Here is a 25,222-nt window from a genome sequence, read left to right as displayed (position 1 = left end):
TACTAATGGGCTAAATCAGTGAAAGCCCTTTTATCTGGGGAGTGTATTAATTTGATTTTGCCACATTCTTAATGCCCACAGATATCAGTCTCTTTCTCTGAATTACTTCACTGATGCTCTTCGCTTGGCCAAGTACTGAGCAACAGTGTCACAGTTTGGATTTGATTTGCAGCCTTGAGCCACCAATTCTTGTACTAGCTTCACTTAACCTAGCTAAGATAATGCGTATGAGGAACTTCAAATGTCTAAAACAAACTTATTTGATCTGAAGCCTTTTGAAAAGCATTACCCCACTTAATTTAACTTGGCTGAGATTATGCTAGTAGGGGACTTCAAAAAATGTGTCACAGTTCGGGGTTGATTTTCAGTCTTTAAATACCCCCTTCCCTAATTCAGTTGGCTCAGTGTCTGGCTGTTGAGCTGTGTGTGCTACATATTAGACATACTTTTGGGAGCTTAGAGGGGAGAGTGACCCTAGATTCTTGCTATATTTATTCACCTCTATCATGGGATGCTGTCTGTTAAGTAGGGATGAAACATTTCAGGATTTCTGTTAATCTCCAGGAGAACGATTTTTGATTTCTTATTTATCATCACTTTCTTGTAAGAACTTTAACACATTTCCACACTTCCTAGCTTTTCCTCATTATTCTCTCTTTTTTTTTTTAGTTTTCTTATCACAATTCTTGGTGTTTTCCTGCTGAGCTGCCAGCCTGTCCATCTGTCTGTCCTCCTGACAATTTGTATTTCCCAGCTCATTTTTGATATTTAACACTAAATGTGAAGACTTTAATTTCAAACTCCTTTAAATGGCCAAAAGCTGCAAGATAGAGTCATACTCATTGATGAGTTTTAATTGAATGGAGATGGGGGAAATTGTTGCAATATTCATTATCTAAACGAGGCCATTTAGAGTCAGAGGCATTTGATTGGTGCTGAAACGTGTCTCGAGGCTGATAATGGCCTAATTGCACAGTTGACCGGGTCGTGTTCCTTATTTTAGGAGGGGAACTTTTCCATCAGAGAATATTTGGACACAGGAACAGTCCACAAGTCATTCAATATTTATACTGAAAAGCTCTCCAACCTGTTCCCGAGCTAATGTGAGATTGAACAGCTATTCTAAAACAGAAAACCAGATGGCAGCAGGTCTATGTTGTTGGCTGTTTGAAAGGCTTAGGTGGTAGTGTTGCCACTGGAGTGGGATTTGTGTGGGCTTTGGTGGATTCAGCACTGTGCTTACCAATTCTTACAAACATAAGACTGGATGGACTGAAAAAAAATGTTTTTATGCGAATACACTTTGTGTGAATGAAGGGAGAATTTAGATGAGAACAAGTCTTGTTTCATCAGGATGAATGGGAATTCTTGCAGGTCTTGTCTTTCATGTTTATCCATGCCTTCATTCATGAGGATTTATAGAATATGATCGCAAAATACACTGTGCTTTTGTTTTTCATGCTCTTGTCATCACCTCTGTGGTTCTAAATTAGAGCTGCTTTGTGTAACTGGGACTGGTCTGTTTGTTTATCACATAGTTTAAAAAAAAGTCTGTGCTGTCGTTAAAATTAATTGCCGTTGGGTACTTTTGTTTCTTTTAAAAGGACAACTCAACTGGCCATTCAAACTTTTTTATAAGCACTGGCCTTTTACTACATTGATGTAGTAATTTCTCTCTCCCCTTCTCTCAGCTTAATTATTTTGACTGTCATCCCAAACTTTTTCTTCATGCCTCATTGTCATGTGCTTATAACAAAACTATTATGTTTCTCATTTACTTTGATTATTATTCTCCGTTTGGTTTTATGTGCTTGCATTTCTCTTTCTTAATTATGTCTTTTCTTTTTTGTGCATCAGATTGGGACAGAGAGAAGCTCCTAGAGGCCTGGATGAGCAATGCGGAGGAATGCTGCCAACGCTCAGGGGTGCAGATGCACAACCCGCCTCCAAGTGGCTATAATGCCTGGGACACCCTGCCCTCACCCCGGACACCACGCACCACCCGCTCCTCCATCACCTCCCCAGACCAAATAAGCCTCATGCCTGCCGACGAGGAGTCCTCTCTGGTGAGACACGCCTGCGAGTTCCCTCTCACCAAAAAGATGTTGCACAGCTGCCTTCAAACTCCCTTCTTTTTGTTTTCATATATTTGAGGTTAAAAAGTTTAAAAAAAACTTTGAATGGCAGTTGCAGATATGATACATATAGATAAGAACATAATTATAGTGGAGTTTATCATTTATTTATTTTACATTTTCTTTTTATTTTTGAAAGGCAGTGTTGACACATTCTTAGTCAATGCAAATGAATAAGCAGTGAGGGAGAGAGAAAGAAAACAAACTAAACAAACAAAAAAAGAAAAAAAAAGTTAGAAGAAAGAATCTTGGATCATAAATAAAGCCTCTCACCCTCATTTTCATTTAGATTGACTTATATTCTATTTCTTTCTATTACAAAGGACGGCTATGAAAAAGGAGCCATAACAAAACTATATACAACCAGAGAGGTAGAGATAAAGGCTAAAATACAATAAAATAGAATAAATAAAATGTTTGTAGCAGTTTGGCTTCACAAAATTGCACGTTACAATGAAATATCTGGACATATAAGAACATAGCAGAGGTAAAAGAAAAACATTGAGCATGTTCCATCAAGTAGTTATTTCAACAAAGTCAGGTCTCAGAGGGAGATATATTGCACCCATTTTTTCCCAGAGTTGTATGGAAATGTCCATCTTTAGTTGCAAAGCGAAAGTAACCTTTTTCATCATGTAAACCTCCTTTGTTACATCTATTCAGTCATTTGCAGTAGGACTAACATGCATCACCCATATTCTGGTCAGGGCCTTTTCCCCTGATGCCAGCAACCAGTACCTTTTACTTAAGGGGCTATAGCCTAAATATATAACTTTGAAACCTAATGGTATATGCATAAAGATGGATTGTCTTGCCTTGTGTATTTCTTTCCATTTCTTTCTGTATATTTTGGGAAGTTTATCGTTTAAATGTACTTATCAGTGCAGAGTCATCAGTTGAAATTAAACCACAAGACGAGCAGCCCCAGGGAGCAGCATGTTTTCCTGGCCAAGCTCCTGCAGCAGCAAAGGATAAAACTAGCGTGGAAGTGCACAGACTAATAGTAACTGGCAGTGTACCCATAAAAACTGTACACCAATGCTTATTTAAATGGAATCCCTACGGTGCCACAGATTTCCTGAAGTGTTTCTGCTGAATTCCTTAAATTTTCACTGCCACACCTGTCTCTCTGCATAATGTTGCATTATTTTCCAGCACTGTATTGCTAGCAATCATTAGTATTCATGCCAGTGGTCTCCCCGACAAACATAAACACAAGCAGGACTTCCCCTGCTCCTAGGAGAGCAAGTGGTTTGTTAATTATGGTGTAAGCTCTGAGCATGAAAGAATATTAAAATACCTTCTAAAAAATGTTATTAGTGTACAAAATTCAACTGTCCATAGGCCAATGAGTGGGACAATAAAAGAAGGTAGTAAGAACATCCCACAGCAACCTTCTGCTTCTGTTTCAAACACATAGGACACGTATAGACCTGTAGATGCTATCACAGTAGGGCTGTGATAGTTCGTATAAATGGTGTATTCGTACAAATCATCAGGGTACGGGGGTCACGGTTTGGTGCACACAAATACACAATTCGTGAATGCGAGTCCTGCCTGAAAACTTTTAGTTTTAGTAACTTTTATTAGTAACATATGCTGAGGTTAGCACAGCAAGTGGGATTTGCATGTGAGTCTGTCACACTATGGTGAGCAGAAATGAAACACCAGAGCCGGAAGACCACACCTGCGAGTTCCTGGTTAGCCACAATAGAAATGGAGAAAGAGTCATTGCTCCACTGTTGGGGGGGATGTGAATGGAAACAACATGCTAACACACATTTGATGGCATCACCCAGATGTGCTGATCACTGGGATGATAAATTTCCTCTTAATGCATAAGTTTTATTTATTTTTTATTCTATGCATTTTGATGTTTTCAATTTCATAGCATAAGAGATGCTTTACAGTTTTACAGCCTGTTGTGACCTGTTGCCTTTTGGGAAAGTGTTTGTTTAGTGTCCGTACAACGTAAAGGCCCAGAGCCACCAAACCGACATCAAAGAACTAGTGGCAACGAAGGGCAACTGTTGCATTGCCTCATGACGCTCACTTATGACCCGGCGTTGACCATCGGCCTGGTGTGTCAGAGCCCATAGACATGCAAGTGTACTGTCAAAACCTCATGTAAGGTGTATTTTAGAGCATTATCTAGCCTTATTGACCCACTGCTGCGAGAGGGTCAGCACACCCACTGTTTAATTACCCTTCCATTATCCCGACCTTGTCTGGGGTTTCCTGATAATTATCGAACAAGCTTGACATTTTTCTCAGCAGTCGTCTTTGTGTGCAGTTGTCAAGATGGAAATTATGCCAGGTAATGTGAGATGTCCTTTATGCAGCTGGCAATTTGTCTTGTTTGACCACTCGCTATAGAAGACTGCCAATGAAGGTATCAAGTGTGTTTGATAACAATCCGGCAGTCCCAGGAGAGGTTAGGAGCATAGACAGGCAAGGTTGGTTTTCCTGTCTGCTCATTGGTGCTTGGCCTAAGAATATTTGTTAAAATTTCCACTTAATTGTCAGTTTATTTTCTGTAACTGAACTGGGTAATAACTTGCAAAATTGGGCACATTTAGATTTCAGTGTGGAAAACAATATTTTAAGCTTTTTAACATGCTAAATGTGGGCAAAAAACATTATCCACGTGTGTTGTGACTCGTCTGTAAGCATATAAGTGGCATAATGATGGAGAGCTGATCCTTTCAATAAATCCTTTGTGTTTTTATAATGTTTTTTTTACCCCTGACTTTGGTGGTGAGGGACTTTTAAGCTTTTTAAATGACATTGCTACCTGTGGGGAAAATCAGACAGGTTTTTGCCAGTCTCTGAAAACTTTAGTGTTAGAGGACATAATCTTTCTGGATGAATGATGATTAGTCCTTTGATGGCTGTTTCAATCCAGAGTGTTTCGGTATGTGAACTAAACTGTTGATAGATGATAGCTGAAGCTGACAGCCTTGATTTAGCCATTACTTTATGAGAAATTATAGGTTGCGTTTGGCTGACAGTATCTTTTGTCGTGGCTCTGTGCCTCGAACTGCACTGTGCCAATCGACCGGGTCTACTCAAGGGCCCGTTTAAAGGTTACAGTTGATTATATCACATTCTGCTCTTTCACAAATCAATACTTACATTGTTGAAGTACACTGCCTCCTTTATGTCTTTTGTTGGGGTCAGTCTTTCACTGTAACAAGGCCTGCGTGTGTGACTGTGTGCTTTTGTTCCTGTTTCTGTCTCAAGTCTTTGTGAATGTGAGAAAATACATCTGATGACAGAAGAGTAATTTGTGAGCCTCATGCTGATGAGAAGTCATCATTATATTGGCCTGGGCTGGCCTTTGGCACAGTGTTTTTCACAAATAAAGAGCTACTTCTGTGTGTTGTTGACACATAACATATTGGCTTATTTAAGGCCTCGTTCTCCTGGTCTGGTCATCGCATTGAATATTAAAATAAGGCCACCCACTGCCACATTTTGAAAACATGACCCAGTCAGCCTGTTCTCAAAATTGTTGAATTTCAAGCAAAAACCTGTCAGTGTCTTTCTCGAAAAGCCATGTGCATTTTGATTCAAAGGGTGAATTGTACTGGAGGGCCTTTTGAAAATGCACCACAGAGTTTATAGAATTACTCTGGAAATTATCTTTTATGGCAGAGTTTGTTTATCGAGACTGACTTGAAACTATGTGTACTTTGGCCTTAAGACAGTATTTTTTTTTGTGTCACAGTGTGGTATCTGCATGTCTTCCATTTCGGTCTTCGAGGAACCTGTTGACATGTCCTGTGGCCATGAGTTCTGCCGCGCATGCTGGGAAGGGTAAGTAGTATTTTGGTATGGCCTGCGGATTCTGCGCATCGGCTCAGGGTCTACCTAATTTCTTAACTCTTATCTTAATTTTTTTTTTTCGTGTATACCTCATTGATGTCTGCAGTGCAACTATCCTCCCTCAGGTTTCTAAATCTAAAGATCCAAGAGGGTGAAGCCCATAACATCTTCTGCCCCGCCTTTGACTGCTACCAGCTTGTGCCTGTTGAGGTCATTGAGAGTGTGGTGTCAAGAGAGATGGACAGGCGCTACCTCCAGTTTGACATCAAGGTAATGAGATGACAAAACAGAGACGTGCAGTAAACCGATGTCATTTAACTGTGAGCCTTATACATATATATTTAAATGATGCTGTCACCTTCAGAAATAAACACATGACTCCTGCAGTTCAGTTTCACTGTAGAATAAAGACTACACTGAATATAGACGCCAGTGACATGGAAGGTCAGAGAGGATAGCCCTTTGTATCGTTAAAAGATATTCAGCAATACTGCTAAAAGGTAGACCTATCTGTATCAGCTATCGGCCAAATTGTTATTTAAACATTGGTATTAGCCCAGATTTTCACAATAGGTGCATCCCTTCACTGATCCAAACGATGCCCGCAAAATGCCTCCCCAGTGTGTGATTTTAGAAAGCATGCTGGTGTTCTGGAAGCACAAGATGTGAGACATGTAACACAACAACGTTGGTATCTAGTGTGCCAGCTCCCCAATTTTACACAGACATTGATTCGGCTGTGTTACTACATACGCTGCTAGCTTAACAGCACAACAGTGGCCTCCTCCCATTCCATGTATGTATGTATGCTTAATGCAGAACAATGAGGCAGAATAACAACGCAACGTTCCCACCTTGAACAGGCTGTATGAAAGGGGCTAATGAGAGATGTTCTTGGACTTGAAAGGCAGTGTAGTTTAGTTGAATGGAATTAAACAGAACTGAAGTGGTCCTTATGTGGAAATGGGATTTTTTTGCTGTTACCAAATTTCCAGTTTCTACGACCAACTTCACTTCAACATGAGAGCTTATTTCCCACTTTTTTTTTTTTTTTTTAATCTGTAAGAGGCACAAATCTCAAATAAATGACCAGCCACTTTTTTGAGTTGTCATAGAAACATCAGCATTTTGTCATTCAAGCTGCACAGGCACTGTCATCATAATCGGCCCATTTTTGCGTGAAGATTGAAGATTGAATTACAAAATAGGGCAGCACTTAGGACCTGTTAGAGATGGCTGACTGGTGGTTTGGACTCAAAATGCAAAACATACAGAGTGTATGTTATTGTAACAGAAGTCAACATGTTTTGATCAACTTAATGTATGAAAAGTAAATTCGAGCTTACTAGAAAATGATTGTTTTACTAATCTTCTCTTGCAGAAACTTTCAAACCTGTAACAGATAATGTTGTGGCTAAAACACATTAAATGTTCTTTGTTTCTTCTGTTGACAGGCATTTGTAGAGAACAATCCAGCAATCCGCTGGTGTCCTGAGGCAGGTTGTGAAAGGGCAGTGAGACTGAACACCCAGGGCCCTGGGACCTCCACCTCAGACTCTCTTAGCTTTCCTCTCCTTCGGGCTCCAGCTGTAGATTGTGGCAAAGGCCACCTCTTCTGCTGGTCAGTAATCAGTACCATCCCTAATATATGAAAATGTGAACTTTTCTGTTATGTGTGTTATACTACTACTTACTGAAAAGCATGAGTAACATTAGAAGTGTGTTTGTTTATATCTGTGTAGGTTTATGTGGGACTTTTTTTTATAAGTAATTACAAACACTTCACCAAAATGACAAATTGGAAACATGTTTAGAATCGTTTTTATTTCAAAATTATACAAAGTTCCTAAACTAAACTTTCCTAGACTTTGAAATCAACAAGAGTCATCTGAGAGTAAGGGTGTCCAGTCAAAACCAGTAACTAGGAAAGATTGGCCTTTTTCAAAGAGACAGCCAAGAAAACCTCTATTGGCCTCTCCAACAGAGAGCTCAGATGCTCTGTTGGGAACCATCTCTCCAAAAAAAGCACTCCATCGATCATTTCTTAATGATAGAGTGGCTAGATGGAAGCCTCTACAGAGTAAAAGACATATGACAGCCTGCCTGGAGTTTGCCAAACAGCAGTTTAGGAAATCGCAGAGCTTGGGCAAAGATTTCCTTGTAAGATCCAGGTAAGACTCATAATCAGGCTAATACCAGTCTTTATGCTAAGCCAGGCTTAAGTCCTTCCAACTTGACCTTTGTACTTATTGCACAGACATGAGATTGATATGTGTATTTCACAAAATGTTGAACTATTCCTGTAACTTTTGATGAATGCACACATCTTTTAAGATGTTTAACCATTTTGCCATCATGGAATACGTGTGCAGATTGGTGGCAAAAAAAGAATTTTATCTGTTTTAGGTAAACAAACTAGAAAACATGAATCAGTAAGACTAATGTTTAATGCTTTATATTCCCTTATGCACGTAGCGAAAATGCAGAGCCCTTGCCCGTAAATGCTGAATTCCAGCATTATGTTTGTTTGCATTTTCTGTGTACGCATATTTGTAAGTACTTGTGTTATCTCCCTGCATGTGTTAGCACCAACCTCCAGGGCAGATGGACCCTGGTGCTGTTATTCTCCACCGTCTGTCCTCTGTATTCATACTTCCAGAGCCCCGCAGAATGCCCTCTCAGTTCCTGCGCTGTCATATCATGACCTCCACCCCAACTAATGCTGCCCACCTTCACCTCACTGCACCTCACCTCACTATATGGTTCCTGAATGTGGCCGTTAGGTTCACTTGTCACTTTTACTCAAGAGTGCAGTTGACATGACATTTGGTAATGGAACTGGATGTAACACATGTCTGACTTTAATAGTTCCCTTGACATAAGGAAGGCATTTGGTTGAAAGGCAGATATGGTCAATTGATGGTGGCTGACGGTTTTGACAGCGTCTGTGACTGCACTATGTGATTGCTGTGTTCATCATTTGTCTTAATTTCACGTATAGTCCAGGGACAGAATGTGAGCTCTGAATCAGTCATTTCAACTTTCTGCATCAACCTCATCTGTCTGTGTATATTCCAGGGAGTGTCAAGGCGAGGCTCATGAGCCCTGCGACTGTGAGACATGGAAGTTGTGGCTTCAGAAAGTCAATGAGATGAGACCTGAGGAATGTGAGTATTGACATGGATTTACATATTTTAGTTTTTGGGTATGTATGAGACATGAAGTTACAGCTGAATTTCAAACTGCAAACCTTCTTACTTTAAACCTACCCATTTTAATGCGGTTTTAAACAGACATAATTTCAAATCTAAGATGTTTTTATCTTATCTATTCGAGCATCACCTTACTTGGTCGGTACACCAGTAGAATTATGTTAAGGGAACAGTTCACCCTCAAATCAAAAATACATATTTTTCCCTTTACCTGTAGTGCTATTTATCAATGTAGAATGCTTTGGTGTGAGTTGTTGAGTGTTGGAGTTATCGACCGTAGAGATGCCTTCCTCCTCTTAAACATAATGGAACTAGATGGCACTTGGCTTGTGGTGCTCAAAGCGTCAATACAGTACTTTTGAAAAACTCAACAACAACGTGTCTTTCCAGAAATCATGACCTGACTACTCAAAATAATCCAAAGACCTTTTTGTGAGCAGTTTCATGTAGGAACTATTTCATTGCTACCAAGTTACACCAGCAAACCGTATCACCGTGCAGAAGGAAGCGTGCATCTACTCATGGATGAGAGGCTTGTGCTTGTGACAGAATGAGATGTAAACACGAATTGTGTTCTCCTCGGTTGAGATATAACACAAATTAGCTTGGTGGTGTTCGATGAGCTAGCAGTAGATGCATGCTTCGTGATATGGTTGGGGAACTGCCCATTGGTTCGACAGCCCATTGGTTCGACATCCCATTGTTCCGACCATATTAAACTCATTGTTCCTAAGTCCGTTCCGAAATCATCATGATGCCCTGTGGTTAAGGCCTGGTTAGGTTTAGGCACAAAAACCACTTGGTTAGGGTCAGGAAAAGATCATGGTGTGGGTTAAAATGAAAAAGAAAGTGACAAACACATAAGCCGTGAGCCTGCTCTGCCTCAAGCTGGTCGCGGCGCACCATACGCCCGCCGCGAGCCGTTCAGCACCGCGGACAGTCGGACTAATGGGATGTCGAACCAATGGGCTGTCGAACCAATGACATGGACCCATATGGTTGGCGGGTGTAGTTTGGTAAAAAGAAAATAGTTCCTATATGAAACTGCTCACAGCAAGGTGTGTGGATTATCTTGAGTAACCAGGTCATGATTTCTGGAAAGAGACGTTGTTGAGTTTTTCCAAATGTATTTTTAGGGTGCTTTGAGCACCACAAGCCGAGTGTCATCTAGTTTCATTATATTGGAGAGAGGGCAGACATCTCCAACACTCTGCAACTCACACCCAAACAGTCTAAAGTGATAAATAGCCCTACAGGTAAAAGGACAAATATGTATTTTTGATATTGAGATGATCTGTCCCTTTAAGCCACCTGGTGATAAAATTGTTATAACAAAGAAATGTAGTTTGTTTGCCAGTCCCCCTACTTGCCCAGATTTTTTGGGTTGCAGTCAAGTGATTGATTTGGAGCTAAATTGCCTGGAACTCAACCACAGTAATTAGAAACAGTTTAGCGCTAAGCCAATTAAAATCCACCATGTTGATGATAAATTATTAATTAAAATGAACAACCCACTCATTGAGAGTACGCAATGTTTAGAAACAGTAATTGGACTGTGGGCAATCTCATAGATGATTTAAGATGGCCCAAGTTGCTCCAAAGTGCCACTTCCTTGATGTGACAGTCGAAAGATAAAAGCAATTATTTTGCTTTGGAACTATCTTCCCCTTCGATTTCCCCAGATTCTGTTTTATCTTGGCATTTCAAACAGCACATCAGAGGTACTTTGATAATAGCCAATTATTCTGTTTGTGTGTGTTTGGGGTGGTGTGCGTACGTGTGTGTGTGTGTGGGGGGTGCATGAGCATCTTGGGAGATGTTAGCAAAATATATAAGCAATACACATTAGTCAGGCAGGACAATTTCCCACTCAGTGCAGTGGTCTGTTTAGACGCTGTGGTAATAGTCATTCTCATTCTGTCTCATTATGCCTTTATTTGTTCTGTTTACCCCCCCACCCTCCCTCTTATTGAAGTGGCTGGTGTGAGCGAAGCTTACGAGGATGCAGCCAACTGCCTGTGGTTGCTCTCTAACTCCAAACCCTGCGCCAACTGCAAGTCACCAATACAGAAAAACGAGGGCTGCAACCACATGCAGTGTGCTAAGGTAGGTTAGACTGGGGGAGTTTCACATGACTGTCTTACTATTGCAGTTTATAATTAGGTGTCTCTTTCATCTCAGAGGCTTTTCTGGCTAGTATTTTTCAGCTGGTAATGATTGTTGTCTAACTAGGAGAACCACCTGAATGAACAATTCACAAGGGTTGCAGTGTATTGGACACAATTTGCTGATGCTTACATTTAAACTAAAAAAATAGGCATAAAAATTTGAGTTAGAAAACATTTGGGCAGAATTTCAGACACAGTTAAGCTGTTGGCTTTAGGGCTTGGTTCACTGTTAGTTTAGAGCTTTGCAGCAAACATTGCAGCATGTAGGGGCCTCTAGTGGAGCCTTAGACCTTTAGAGTGTTTTCATATTAGATACTGTTGATTCGTGCCATGCCCAAGTACGATTGCCATCCCTCTCCACTCCCCTGCTGCTCAGCTTTCACATTAGTAATGTTGTGTACCGCAGCGCACTTCGTCATGATCTACATGACATTTGCTTTATGTTGTTTACAGTGTGGAAAACCACACCAATTGCAAGATCTCACACCGATGCAATGGAGTCAAGGTTCACATTATTTCTATAACGGTTTATATTTTGGAAACAGTGTGAAAAACAACCCTCTCGCCTGCCTTCCTGCTTTACCTTTATATCCTCTGCTTTTTAGAGGACGAGATCAGCTGGTACTTCACGCATATGCTGATGTTTTTTTAACCAGACCAGCGGAAAGTCCCTTTGTGATCACTTTGTGGTCCCCTCCCTGAATTCGGAGGTTTTGCAGGCCAAGAATGCAGTGCAGGCGGAGCTCTTTATGACTTTTCATTTTTTCTCAGGGGTAGTTTGGTGAGTCTAATTCACAGAGTGAAGATTTTGATCAGTCGATCAGTTTGACGTTGGATCGATCAGTGTTGATCAAAGCTAATCAGAGCTGATCAGATTGATAATTTAGATGCAGCTGCTGCAAAGACGATTAAAAGCAAACTTTTAGCTCCTGCACTGGTTCAGGGAGTGCACAGTTGCCATTGGAACGCAGCTCCATCTTAAGTAGGTTGGGAAAACAATGGACAACAATGAAATGAGAGTGCTGTAGTTTTAAGAAATAGAGCGCCCTGTTTCTTAATGGCTTAATGAAGGGTTTCTGTCATTCTGCTGTGTGTGCCCATGGATGGATAGGTGGATGGATGGATAGATAGATAGATAGATAGATAGATAGATAGATAGATAGATAGATAGATAGACTGACTTTCTCATTAGTCTCATTTATGTTATGGTATGTACCATGTATTTGTTATTATTGTATCTCTTTTGGACTTAATGGATGTTGGTTTCCACTCCCCCAGGCTACATTATGCAGGTAGTGTCTTACAATGTCTGAAAAGTGGGAAGTTGACCAAATGAGGGAGGTGAATGGGACTGACAACATACCTCTTGTGTCAGGATAAAAAGTTAGTGGGGACTTGATTTGAGCATGCTGGTTTTAAATCAGCGCCTCGCCCTTATAATGCCCTCAGCGGAAACCTAATTAAGGTTTCCCAAGGCTTTAACAGAGGTTTAGGTGGGAGCATCACAAGGGAAATTGGTTTAACATGAAGGCTCTGTAACTGCACACAAATCATTTTCGAAGCACACAGATGGTTCACTGGGAAACAGGGTGAAAAGATGCTCCTTTTAAAGTCAGGAGCCTTATGGAAACAAAAGATCTAATATAGTGGCTAATTAAATGTCTCCCTGTAGGGCAGGTTTTGTTGTGTTGTAGCACTATTTTGGATTCTTGTGATGATACGCCTTATTTAACTTTTAAATATCTCACAAGACAATTTGTTCTTACTTATTTGCTTTTGGGCAATTCTTTGCTCATTACGCAAGATTTCTCAGTGTCTGTGTGTCATTTCTACAGCAGTCTGTTGGGATATAATTTACACCTTGCTCTTGTGATTTATGTGGTTAAATAATTGAGTATAAAACAGTTTTTGTGTTAAATTGCCGATAACATTATTCTCTCAACTTGAGAATGTAAGAAGCTATTTTGTTCTAGTGACAGTAACTGTAGCAGTAGTGTTGCAATGCAATTGTGAAGGTGAAAATGAGTGATCGCATTTAAACTGCTATCAGCCGAGTTTTGCTATCACTGTAAAAGATTATTTGGTGGCTTATGATACTGTCATGCTTGCAAACAATCCATCAAACACCTGGGAAGTCTTGTAGTTATTCAGCAGCTTATGTCTTACTTTGATGGACAAGAGAGAGTGACGCAGAGGTGATGGAGGAAAAAAAAGACATGTTTTCTATTTACTTTCAACATGTACTGCAGCTGCACTTACAAAGTATTTACTGTTGCATGGAGTATGCATACAACTGGGACATACTACTTGACCTGCTCCTATATCTGTCACAGTCTGTAGCGGCAAAGTTGAAGTGAAAGGAAAAAGAATGCAATTCGAAACGCACCAGATCTTAACATTATCACTTAACGTTACCTTGGAGATACAACAAAATTCCATTTGCCGAGCCCGCCAGAGGCAAAGGTAAACTTGGAGAGCTCTGCCGTTGTTTCTCCGCAATGTATGTAGTTTTAACTTTTAGGTTATAACTGCATACATTGTAGATTGTTTGCGAATGATTGATGGACTGATTATAGACATTGCGGCTTCTGTCAGCTGTCAGTGAGCTGTCATCTGTCTGCGGCTCAGTCACTGTGACGTCTCTTCAACTGTGCAGAGAATTGTGGGTCAGAATAGCCAGAAAAGCATGCTGTCGTGCATACTGCAAAATGAGACCGGATACAGTAGGACATTGTGGTATTTTTGACAAACTGCATTTGACATATTGGGACCTACTAAAACGTTTTTATGGCATACTTAATTGTATGGTAGAGTGGGCATTGGATCACACCGTCAGAGTCACGTCGCCTAACTGTGTCTCTGTTACTACCACTGTCGCTGGAGGGCAGGCCATGATAGGAGCACAGTGCAGTCATACACCCAGACTCCTTTTGTCTCTGTGACAGCCCTCTCACTGTCTCCATCCTGGTTAAAGAGGCTGACTAGAGATGGAGATTAGTTTAGGAGGATTGGAGCAGCTTTCACAAGCTGAGAGGCCACCAAGGGCTCAGCCTCTTGACCTGTTATTACCTGGTAAGAAATGGCTTTACGCCTGTTGCTTGGAAACACGGGACTCAGTTTTGCAAAGGAACATTTCTTTGTCTTTTCACTGCCGTTTCCTTCCCTCCGATCTGACTGCACGCTCTTTTTTAAAAAAATCTCGAGCCTCACCATTTCTTACGCTGTCTTTTTGTGTCTTTCCATCCTTCATTTCTTCACCGTCACACACTTTTATTTAGTATTGATTTTTCTGAAGTGTCATGTAAGCATGGTGTTTCCAGGACAACAGAGGTCTCAGCCTTTAGGTTCTCGTGTTGCTCTGGCTAACTTGTCACCAACAGAAGTACTTGTGGCATGGAAAGAGAGAGAGGGAAATCACTTACACCCAAATAGGATGCGGATTGGAGTGGCTGCTGTGTTTTGTTGTTCTACAATACCCAGTGGGACTCACTGATCTCAAATGTAGTCTGAGTGCCTTCTAGTGGCAGCAGGCCTGTCTATTAGACTCTGTCATTTGTAATAGGCAAAAAATAGATGGGAAGAAGATTGAGATAAAGATGACACAGAGAGAAGAAAGTAGATCTTGAGTCCTAGATTTAAGGACTCTAAACAATATCCTTCACCCTCAATCAGTATTCTGATTTTGAGAGCAGTTAGAAAGATACACAAACAGACTTTCAAGAAGACTTGCTGATGTTAAGAAATATTTTGAGCTTTCGTATTCTCATAGGTCCATACTTGATGATATTAGGCGTTACACCACGTCAGCTGAGTTGTGAAGTGTTGTCAGTCGTTTTACTTTAGGGGGGATTAATCAAGTGAAAACAAACATAAACCAACTGTGTGTGTGTAGTGAGGGATGATTTTAGTTATCGCTTAACATAACATGTTACAGTGACATGTTTTCTCTGATGGCAATTCATGAGATGCAGATTTCCCCAGTACAGCTAGACTAGCATTAGTATCTAGCTATCCAGTTTGTGATGTGATGGCAGACTAGAGTAGATTTAGGTCTAATATTTGCATTCTCTCCCCGTAGTGTAAGTATGACTTCTGCTGGATCTGTCTGGAGGAGTGGAAAAAGCACAGCTCATCAACAGGAGGCTACTATCGTTGCACCCGGTACGAGGTCATCCAGCAGGTGGAGGAGCAGTCGAAGGAGATGACTGAAGAGGTATACACACACATATACACATTAGAATTGGACACTTATTTTCATATCGTCCTGTTTAGTGTTGAGTTAGATCACCGACACCCTATTTAATCAGGCGATGGGGAGGCTCCCTCATAGTTGCAGCGCACTACCACAGCTTACCTACACATCTCATTGGCAAGGCTCAAGTTGATTAACATCACATTCATCATGGGTGTCAGCCAACTTAACTGTCCCCTTTCCTAAATTTGACTTCACAGAGGTATATGACAAGACAGAGTTGAGTGGTGGCAGCTAGTACTGGGGGAGCCCCCTGTTATCATGTGCACAGGTACTGGCCTACAGGAAACACGCCCAAGGAAGCAGAGCTTTGGCTGTTTTATACTAGGTTTTAGTTAGAAATGTTTAAAGAGTACTCCACTGATTTAGCATCGCACTTTCATAACATCATCTGACTCATATTGGACAGTTAAAAAACAACAACGATGCAGCAGAACCAGAGTTGGCGCTTACATTACCCACAATGCATCTTGACCACCAACAGTTTGGTTGTAGATTTGGGTGTGTTAAGTTAAAGTTAGTAATGTAGCCTCATTTTCAAACTTGTAGTGGTCCATCCCAGATGGTGCTGACATCATGCAGCTCTCTCTGGAGCCACAACAGCGTTTATACAACTTTGTTCATGTATTAAGTAGTACTACCTAAGACCTATAAACAGACTTTGACGTGCAAAATTAGTGGAGTTCTCCTTTAAAAACATTTAGAAATAATGGATTACTACAGCACACTGATTAGGATTTTTTATTCAATCGATAAGCACACATTTCCTTGACGCACAATAAATAAAAAGCTACTTAAAGTTGGCAAAAGTATCAACACGGGCGATCATGCCTTTGCTGTTGACAATGAATCAGCCTAACCTTAATACACACACTTTCTCATCCTTAACTTTCACATATAAAGATGCAAAAACATACACACATGTGCACGCATCCAAGAACGGTGCTTGTGTTTGTGTGCTTATACACTCTAACAGGAAAGCACTTGAGTCCATGGAGGGTCCATAAGTAAGACGGAAAACACACATATAACAATACACACACACACACACACACACACACACACACACACACACACAAACAGTCTTTGTCTAGACTCTTGACCATGGAGCCATCCACAATCAATTCCGCCCACCTTCATCAAAGGTGAAAAGAAGTTCATTCTCAGTCTTCACTAGCATTCCTCCCAATCACAGGCACTGATTTCACCTGTGGCACTGCTCACTTACTTTGACTGCTCTCGACCGGAGTACCAACACTTTCCTCTGTGAGGGGGGAACAACATGCTCAGGAGTTTATTGACTGTGACTGGTGTCTCATCACGGTTTTGCAGGCAGAGAAGAAGCACAAGAGCTTTCAGGAACTCGACCGTTTTATGCACTACTACACACGCTTCAAGAACCATGAGCACAGCTATCAGGTAAACAGGACTGGCTTTGCCTTCCAATGATGTCTGCTTTGCATAGTGTACTAACAGGCATGCAGTGGGAACTTGTCATCTTGTGTAAAACGGACATAAGTCCTCATAGGCGGGCATACTCTCTAATGCAATATACTGTAAAATGATAAAAGAATGCTGTGTCTGTATTCTGTACATCTACAATATTACTGGAGACTGTTCTACTTTTTCAGTGATTGTTGTGGCTGCAATAATGAGACATCACAATGCCTTGATTAAAAAAGTCAGCTGTTCCCACCTTTTGTTGTGTTATTCAGCCTCATATCCTGGCTTTCTCTTCATTGCTTTGGTTGGGCGGTGTTCGCAAGACATTTTTACTCAACAATAAAACCTAACAGCTTCTGTCTTCCTCACAATAGCTGGAGCAACGCCTGTTAAAAACAGCCAAAGAGAAGATGGAGCAGCTCAGTCGAGCCCTGAGTGGAAGTGAGTGTGCAGTCTGCCATAACAGTGTCAATCTTTATTACGCATTTAGACACATCTTAATCTAGTCCTCTGATATTGAGCTCTTGGAAGTAGGCAGGAGGGAGAAAAGACACAAAGGTGTTTTAAGAATGAATTAACAACAGTGGGTAGAGTTATTATTCAGCAGGCATGTCTAAGTTAGCTACGCTTTGTGAATAAGCTTTGTCTAGAGTCCTTTAAACCCCCGTCAGTTCAGGCAATTACAACCTGTTGCGCATCGCCAAGTTTTGTTCTTATACACAACACTTCAGTAGATTCTCATTGCCACAGTGTTGCTCACATAAGTCTGCCAGCTGACAGAGAAATAGACATGGTCATAACTCAGTATTTATGAGTCTGGCTCAGCTGAAAGTTTGCACAATTTATCCTGCACAATACAGTTGCAGACAGGTTTTATTCTCCAAAATAACAACCAGCCACAATTAACTCTTTTTACGGGATTAAGACGTGGGATATGCCAATATTAGTCGGGTTTTAGGAGCATTCTTTGGACATGTATAGCACATTGGAAATATGCTTCTCAGGCGGGGGTTTTACTGCAGTTTGCGACACACAGCCTCTTGCCTGTTATAGTCAGCTCTGTGTGTTGTACACAAACCAACCAGCCAGTGGTTTGCAAGGCTGGGGTAGAGATATAAGCTTGAAAGAAAAGCCCACATTTCTGGTCAGAAGGAGAAACAAGCCTACCTTTAAACATTATGAAAGACTTGGATATCAACAGGTTTTTTGATATGCACAATTTCCTAATGACGACCTTTTCATAAAGGTGGTTAAAGGAATGAAAGAGAGAAGCTGTGTTTGCACCAGCTGTGGAAAACTTTGAGAAAATCCTGTTTTGACCCAGAAAAGCAAAACGACCCAAGCGGCTCCAGCCGTTCCACTTTTCCATATATTGACATGATAAATGACATGTTAAGGCACGATAATCAGAGTGTGCGCGGCTGAATGTAAACAGGAATTTAACTGGAATATTCATCATCATTATGTAAGAGCTCAGTATGAATATTGGAGTAAAAAAGGGCAAAAAAAACAACGGAAATATTTTGTGCATGTAAACATAGTCAGTGACTTTTGCTTGTTTGTTTTTGTATTCAAAAGAGATTTTGAGTTCAGTTTACCAGAGGTCTAAATGCTGGCTCTCCCCTGCCATCAAGCAAATCCCTCAATATAGAACAACAATATGTACAGTACATTTAATAGAATATAGCTGTTCTGTCATTTGCTTTATTTCAGGATGTCTCATCATTTTATACTGATCTGTATAGCTGTGTAGGTAATTAAGGCTGGAATAAGAGATGCATTTTACAAAAGCAAAGAAGATACTTATTTTTGTTACCCGTCTCTCTCCTTCTCTTTCCCAGGGGAAGGAGGCCCACCTGACACTACATTCATTGAAGATGCAGTCCTAGAACTACTAAAGACTCGCCGCATCCTGAAGTGCTCTTATCCTTATGGGTTCTTTCTGGAGCCCAAAAGCACAAAGAAAGAGATCTACGAGCTTATGCAGGTTTCAGTCCTACTTACTCAGAAAAAAAGACAAATGTTCACAGCAGCCAGTTTTATATGGGCCATTAGAGATGCGGGACTAAAGCTTTCTACCTCATGATCTTCACAATCTGCCCCAGTTATACCTGCGCATCTCAGCTTTTAGTTAAAGATCTAGTGTTATATAATTTATAATCTCTGTTATAGACAAGAAATGTCCTTACCTGCTATCTTTTATATTGTGTTTTTTTAAATACTGTAAAATGAATAGGTAAGTCTCCCATTGAGATCTCAGTCTCTTAAAGGCTTGTAAAAATCATGTTTTTTAAAGATACATTCACAGTAGTTCATTTGTAGGGCTACCTCTAAAGTCACTTTGTCCTTGAACATTCACACTATTTTATTAGACAAAGTTGAACTTGAAAACTTGAAACTGTGTATCCATACAGTGCAGTTTCTCACTCACTCAGTGAGTTTCCTAAAAAAGTCTCCCAGCCAGCTCTCTTTCTGTCCTCAGACGGACTTGGAGATGGTGACTGAGGACCTGGCACAAAAGGTCAACCGGCCTTATCTGCGGACGCCGCGCCACAAGATCATCCGTGCAGCGTGTCTGGTACAGCAGAAGAGGCAGGAGTTCCTGGCCTCAGTAGCCAGGGGAGTGGCCCCCAATGACTCTCCTGAGGCCCCCAGGCGCAGGTAAGACACAGACATGCAGCTCACTTCAAGTGTCAGTCTAATTTTTACGATAAAAACACTGCTGTCATATAACAGAACTGTAGTTTGAAATGACTTGAAAGTGACTAATTAGCTCTAAAATGAAAGCAATTTATCACAATCTTGTACTGACAAAATCTTCTCTGTCTCTCTCACTTGCAGTTTTGCTGGCGGAACGTGGGACTGGGAATATTTAGGCTTTGCATCACCTGAGGTAACAGAACAAGTCTTCATTAGTTTTGCTTGTTAGTTAAAATGTCAACTGTGCTGTTTGAACAAAATTTGCATGTCTGTTGACGCTGTATACTACAGCCTTAAAGATAACATTTTGACTCAAGTACATATTTATATATTTGGGATCTCAAATGTCTAGTGTGTAGGATTTAGTGACATCTATCATCTAGGTTTGTCCATTCTGGGATACTGTAGAAACAACATGGCAGGCTCCATGTAAGAGGACCTGCTTTGTACGTAGATATAAACATCTCACTCTAAGGTCATGAAAACACAATGATTCTTAGTTTCAGGTGATTATACACTAATGAAAACATATAAATTGATAATATGTATAAATTCTGCCAATATATGCTCCTAAGTCCTTCACACTGGACCTTTAAATTTCTTATGAAATATCTAAACAGATCAGGTGTGGCTCTTAAAATAATAATAACTGTTTTACTGTACGCTACTTTTAGATCAGGATCATTCATCATGATCCTCCATGAATTTTGAGAAACTAAAAAGTTTCCAAAAAAATCTACATAAATGGATTAATCTCTACAGAAGATGCACTTACTTTATACTTGCAGCTGTCACTAGCATACCCATGTGTGAGGCTGAAAGTGATTAATCAGTGTGAAACCTATACCTGTGATTGGCTGGACCACTTATCTGTGAATAGGGAGCACTTAATTTGATGCAGTAATTCAGGCACTTCTGTTAATGTCACTCCTAATCAGGTTTAATTGATTGCAGAAACTTAAATTGTGATTCTTATGGCACTAAATGATGCAACCCTACCCTACATTTGACCTTTTTTCAAAAAAGAAAATTATAAAGTCAGTATGTATATCTAAATCTTTTCGACTTTGGCTGCAGTACTGACAAACCATGGTGACCCAAAGATCACCATGTTATTTAACACACTGGAGCAAGCCAGATGGTTCAGTGTTCCCCTGTGCACCCAGTTGGAATGATTAAAAAGCGCAGTTCTCTGGCAAACACCTAAGCAGGTTGCTCCCGATCATTGCACATTAGTAACAGGCATTTGTAGTTAACTTTTAGAGTCATAAAACTGTCGACCATATAATGGTTTGATTATTGACTGGCCTACTTTTTTTTTTACAGTGTGATGCATGCACTCAGTAGCACTGCATAAGACAATACACTGCAGTTACTATTTTAAGTTTCTTTTATTGTTTAGTTTTTACACTGTGACAGTTTTTAAGCATGCAAGCTTTTCACCTGGAACACATTCACTCAGCTCAAAAGCTCTCCTCAGGCTCCTTGAAACACAACACAAATATGCAAATCTCACATCAAATCTGAGCCTCTAAGGTTATTGTGCAAAACTTTAAACAGCATAAAGTGAGCATTTCCCTATTGACAGGAAAACAAATGACAAGATCAGTCTTGTCTGTCAGTTTGATAAATGAATTTTGGAACTCCTTATCCTCTGCCTACTCAGCACCACGCAGCGAGGCATAGGTAACACTTTGTAAAGCTTTTGTTTACTTTAGCTTTACTGAGTACACAGTCACTGCTGGACAAATATTTTCGTTATCCGATCCAAGACCCTTCGATTTTTACTATTTCCTGTCAGACAGAAGACTCACAGATGCCGAGGATGTCTGAAATGAGTTCCTATGTTTTTTTCATTTAGCATTCTGCTCATAAAATATAAAGTATTTTGACAAGGTACCATTATCCAGGCAGATCCTCTGTTGTCTGTAGATTGTAAGAATACTAAGCCTCAAGACATGGTGTTACAGTTTATCTGCTCCCACACTGGTCACTGGTCTGAAAAGTGAAATAGCTTTCAGCTTTTTGAAACAGAGGATTTTGACATCACTTCTCTCTCTCTGCTGTTCCACGCAAGAAGTGAATGAAAGTTTATGTTTTGCTACACAGTTGGTCTGTCTCATTTGCCTACTATCATCTCTGTCATACCTTAATATGTATTTATTTGTTTACTGCGTTAACTGCGGTGCTATACCATTATTAATTTCTCAGATAAACGTAGAATACAAGCCAACAGAAGCACACACAACTGCCTAAGTTTACCAGCCACAAGAAAAGATTTAATTAAGCGAGGTGCACACTACAAAGATGTGACTTATCTTCAAAAGAACCAATTATCAATGTAAAACTGAGATGCTCATCTCACCTCCACCCACTCCGCACCTACAGGATTACAACAAACAAATTGTTGTCAACACATTATTTTGGGCACGTGTATCTATGAGGAAGTTCACAGTAAATGTTTCCACCAGATGCTGAACACCAAGCCAGTCAAAAAAAAAAAAAAGTTTTTTTTTTTGTCCCCTAATTAAGAGCCTCTGTCTCTCAGCTGCAGTAGTTAATGGGAACACCATAGTAATAATCAAAGCCTGATGACTCTGCCTCACAGGCACAGCTACAGATGGTCCGCTCCACGCTTCTTACAATGCCTGCAGATCACTTCATAGTGGGCTATTTTTAGAGCAGCAGAAACATGAAAGACAGTGTTTGGGTGACAGGCTTTTGATTATATGAATGTGACTCAGTGACTTTTGCAAATGTGTGAGACGTGATATGAGTGAATGGAAAATGGAGTTGATTATTTCCGGAGATAATGATATGCAGATGTGCAGATTCAGTGTGTGGAACCCTTTCGTGTTGGTCTACAACCAGAGAATAGAGTAAACACAGTAGCATTTCTCACTAGCTCACAATCTCTAGGTTAGCAGTGGCATTGAAATTCACATTCAGTTTGCAATTGACCACTACAAGTACCATCAGACTGAAGCAGAACCCCAACACTTTAATTCCTGCTTTGTAGAAATATTATTTCCAAAATAACTACAGTTGAGTTTGAAGTTAAACTGTGACTACAGATGCTTTAACTATGTCGTTTTCAGTGGAAAGACTATAGTTTATACCTAAAGTAGGTATGTACTTCCTGTATTAGATATTTCCTGTCTTAATTAGGCTGCCTCATATTATTCATCTTCTGACACCTTCATATCGTTGGATCTCAGTCTCTTGATGCATATCAGTCAGTTATCAGCACTGTTAAATTAACACAAGGAACCATCACACGCACACAGATATCCATAGATATCCTATAATTAGAAATGCATGCATATGTGCACACACCTATTACACTGTAGTGTTTTTTTTTTTGTAATTTCATTTAGACACGCTGTGTGAAACACAGTCTGTGTTAATTGATTCTACATCACATAAACTCCCCAGAGTGATAACGTGCCAGAAATATTAAATTAGAGTTTTGTTGTTTGTCATAATAGTAAAAGATTTACTACATAGTCTCACTACCTCCAGTGGAGAAAACAAGCTGTATTGTAAGACTGCCTCTAGGCTTGTTAAATGTGGGGTATGCTTTTACTTCATACCCATTACCTGAAATACATATTTTTGAATTCATTCAGTGTAGTGTTTTTAAAACTTGCCAGTAAATGAATGCTTAATTTATTTACTTTTTTATCACATCACGGTCACTTTTGATGAGGTATTCTGGTTGCTTTTGAGATTAGTCAGACATACAAACGTAGTGTTTTTCAAACATCTGAATCCTGATGTTGCTTGATCTCCACTTCCCTTCCAGTGAGTGAGTGTGTGCTCTGCTTGGATTCAGTCTAGAATGGAGCCTGACGATTGAAGGCTTGGTTTGGAGATGAAAGGGTTTGAATGATCTCTCAGTGCTGATTCTTCCTGGAACAGAGCACTCAGGCCACATTTGAAGCAAACTGCTCCAACACTTGAATCAAAGTTACCAGTTCACCTATTAAATGTTTCAAACAATTCCTTGATTGATATGAATCAATGAAAATGTGCTGTTTCTCCAGATCAGCAATACATGGCTACATTATCTGTTCAGAGAGCAATATGTTGATGATGAGAATTAGAGACATCATGACTGCAGGATTAGATCATTCATTGAGATCAAGCAACAGAGAGGAATGTAGACTTAGTGTTAATTGGTGATATGTGCTTTTTAAATGTATTTATTTCTGTTCTTTTAAGGAGTACGCAGAGTTCCAGTACAGGCGGAGACATAGGCAGCGGAGGCGAGGTGACATGTCCAGTCTCCGTAGCAACACACCTGACCCTGATGACTCCAGCGACAGCATTTTAGGTACTGCAGTGGACATACAGGACTCTCCTTGAGGGGGCTCTTTGTTCTTAGTGTTGGACTTAGTCTCATATGTGGACCTTCGTTCTAAACTTCTGTAACTAAACAATATCATACCTGTGGATGATGTGACCCTATGTTCCCAGTAGTGATTGGCCTGTTTTTACATAAAGAGAGATGTCAGGAAATAAGGGCACAAAGGATGGATGCAACACACTTGGGTGAGGTACATAAAAAATGTTAATGCAATGTAAACAAGTGCAATTACCAAGTTTTCTAATCTATGATTAAATAATGCGTGTACATCAAATTAAACTACATTGATCCAGTCATCCTCCCTCAGTTCTCGATACTGATTTGTACAGAACCCAAATGAGGGTACTGGCCTAAACTTTGGAAAATCACAACTGCTCAAGTTCAACAAGCCAATATTTCTAATCCATAAACTTTTGTCCATCACAGTGCTGCTTTGTTTTTGGCTGTGTGGAATGAAAGATGGACGGAGTTTGCAATTTTGAAGCCAGCCAAGATTGTGTTGTGCCAGGAAGGATTAATTGATTTTAGATGAAGAATCTGAATTAGTGAATGTCCGGGGAAAATGCTATTACTTGCATTATATCTTGCAGTGTTCACTAAAAGGAAGATGATTTTCCTAAAAGCAGTAATTAGCAATAAGTTTAATTGCCATCCAGGTGCTACTGTAAAGATTCAGCTTAATGACTGTGGGTGTTTTTTCCTTTTTTTCCCCTGCAAAGACGCACAGGATCTCGGAGGTGGACGTAGACAAGGTCATCTGATGGTGAGTGAACAATTTCCATTTTCATCTCAGCTAAAGGCTTTCTGCCTTTAAAACTTTTCAGACAATGTCAAGAGTGTGGGAAATTAATCTAGCTGAATTGATTACTGAAGGGCTTTTTTTCTTATTGTCACTGTGGCTTGATAATGCTGAGGTAACACAATTTTCCTTGTTCATTTTTGGGTTTCGTTTTGTTAATGCAATCTTAAAAGAATACTTTACCCCCAAAATGACTTTGTGTATCCGTTACTCATGCCAGGTACGATAAATTACGAACACTCACACAACTCATACAGTAAAATCCAAGTCTCATTTATCCAGTCACATGCTCCGTACATCTCAAACAGACAGCCCT

At 40.2% G+C, this 25,222-nt stretch overlaps 1 protein-coding gene across 1 annotated transcript in view; it reads left to right on the top strand.

The window, feature by feature from the left end:
* LOC126391383 (ankyrin repeat and IBR domain-containing protein 1-like) overlaps positions 1-25,222 on the top strand; it is a 39,629-nt gene that overhangs the window by 9,100 nt on the left and 5,307 nt on the right. Inside the window, exons 6-19 of the mRNA XM_050046106.1 lie at positions 1,858-2,066; positions 5,866-5,954; positions 6,089-6,233; positions 7,418-7,584; positions 9,042-9,130; positions 11,151-11,281; positions 15,422-15,556; positions 16,928-17,014; positions 17,413-17,479; positions 18,880-19,025; positions 19,521-19,699; positions 19,880-19,931; positions 23,963-24,074; positions 24,827-24,870. Of these exons, the coding sequence (XP_049902063.1) occupies positions 1,858-2,066; positions 5,866-5,954; positions 6,089-6,233; positions 7,418-7,584; positions 9,042-9,130; positions 11,151-11,281; positions 15,422-15,556; positions 16,928-17,014; positions 17,413-17,479; positions 18,880-19,025; positions 19,521-19,699; positions 19,880-19,931; positions 23,963-24,074; positions 24,827-24,870 (1,652 nt within the window). The remainder of the gene's footprint in view (positions 1-1,857; positions 2,067-5,865; positions 5,955-6,088; positions 6,234-7,417; positions 7,585-9,041; positions 9,131-11,150; positions 11,282-15,421; positions 15,557-16,927; positions 17,015-17,412; positions 17,480-18,879; positions 19,026-19,520; positions 19,700-19,879; positions 19,932-23,962; positions 24,075-24,826; positions 24,871-25,222) is intronic.

Source organism: Epinephelus moara, chromosome 6 (assembly GCF_006386435.1).
Source record: "Epinephelus moara isolate mb chromosome 6, YSFRI_EMoa_1.0, whole genome shotgun sequence".
Classification (NCBI taxonomy): Eukaryota; Metazoa; Chordata; class Actinopteri; order Perciformes; family Serranidae; genus Epinephelus; species Epinephelus moara.
Note: the sequence above shows the minus strand (reverse complement) of the source record. Positions and strands in the feature narration are given on the sequence as shown.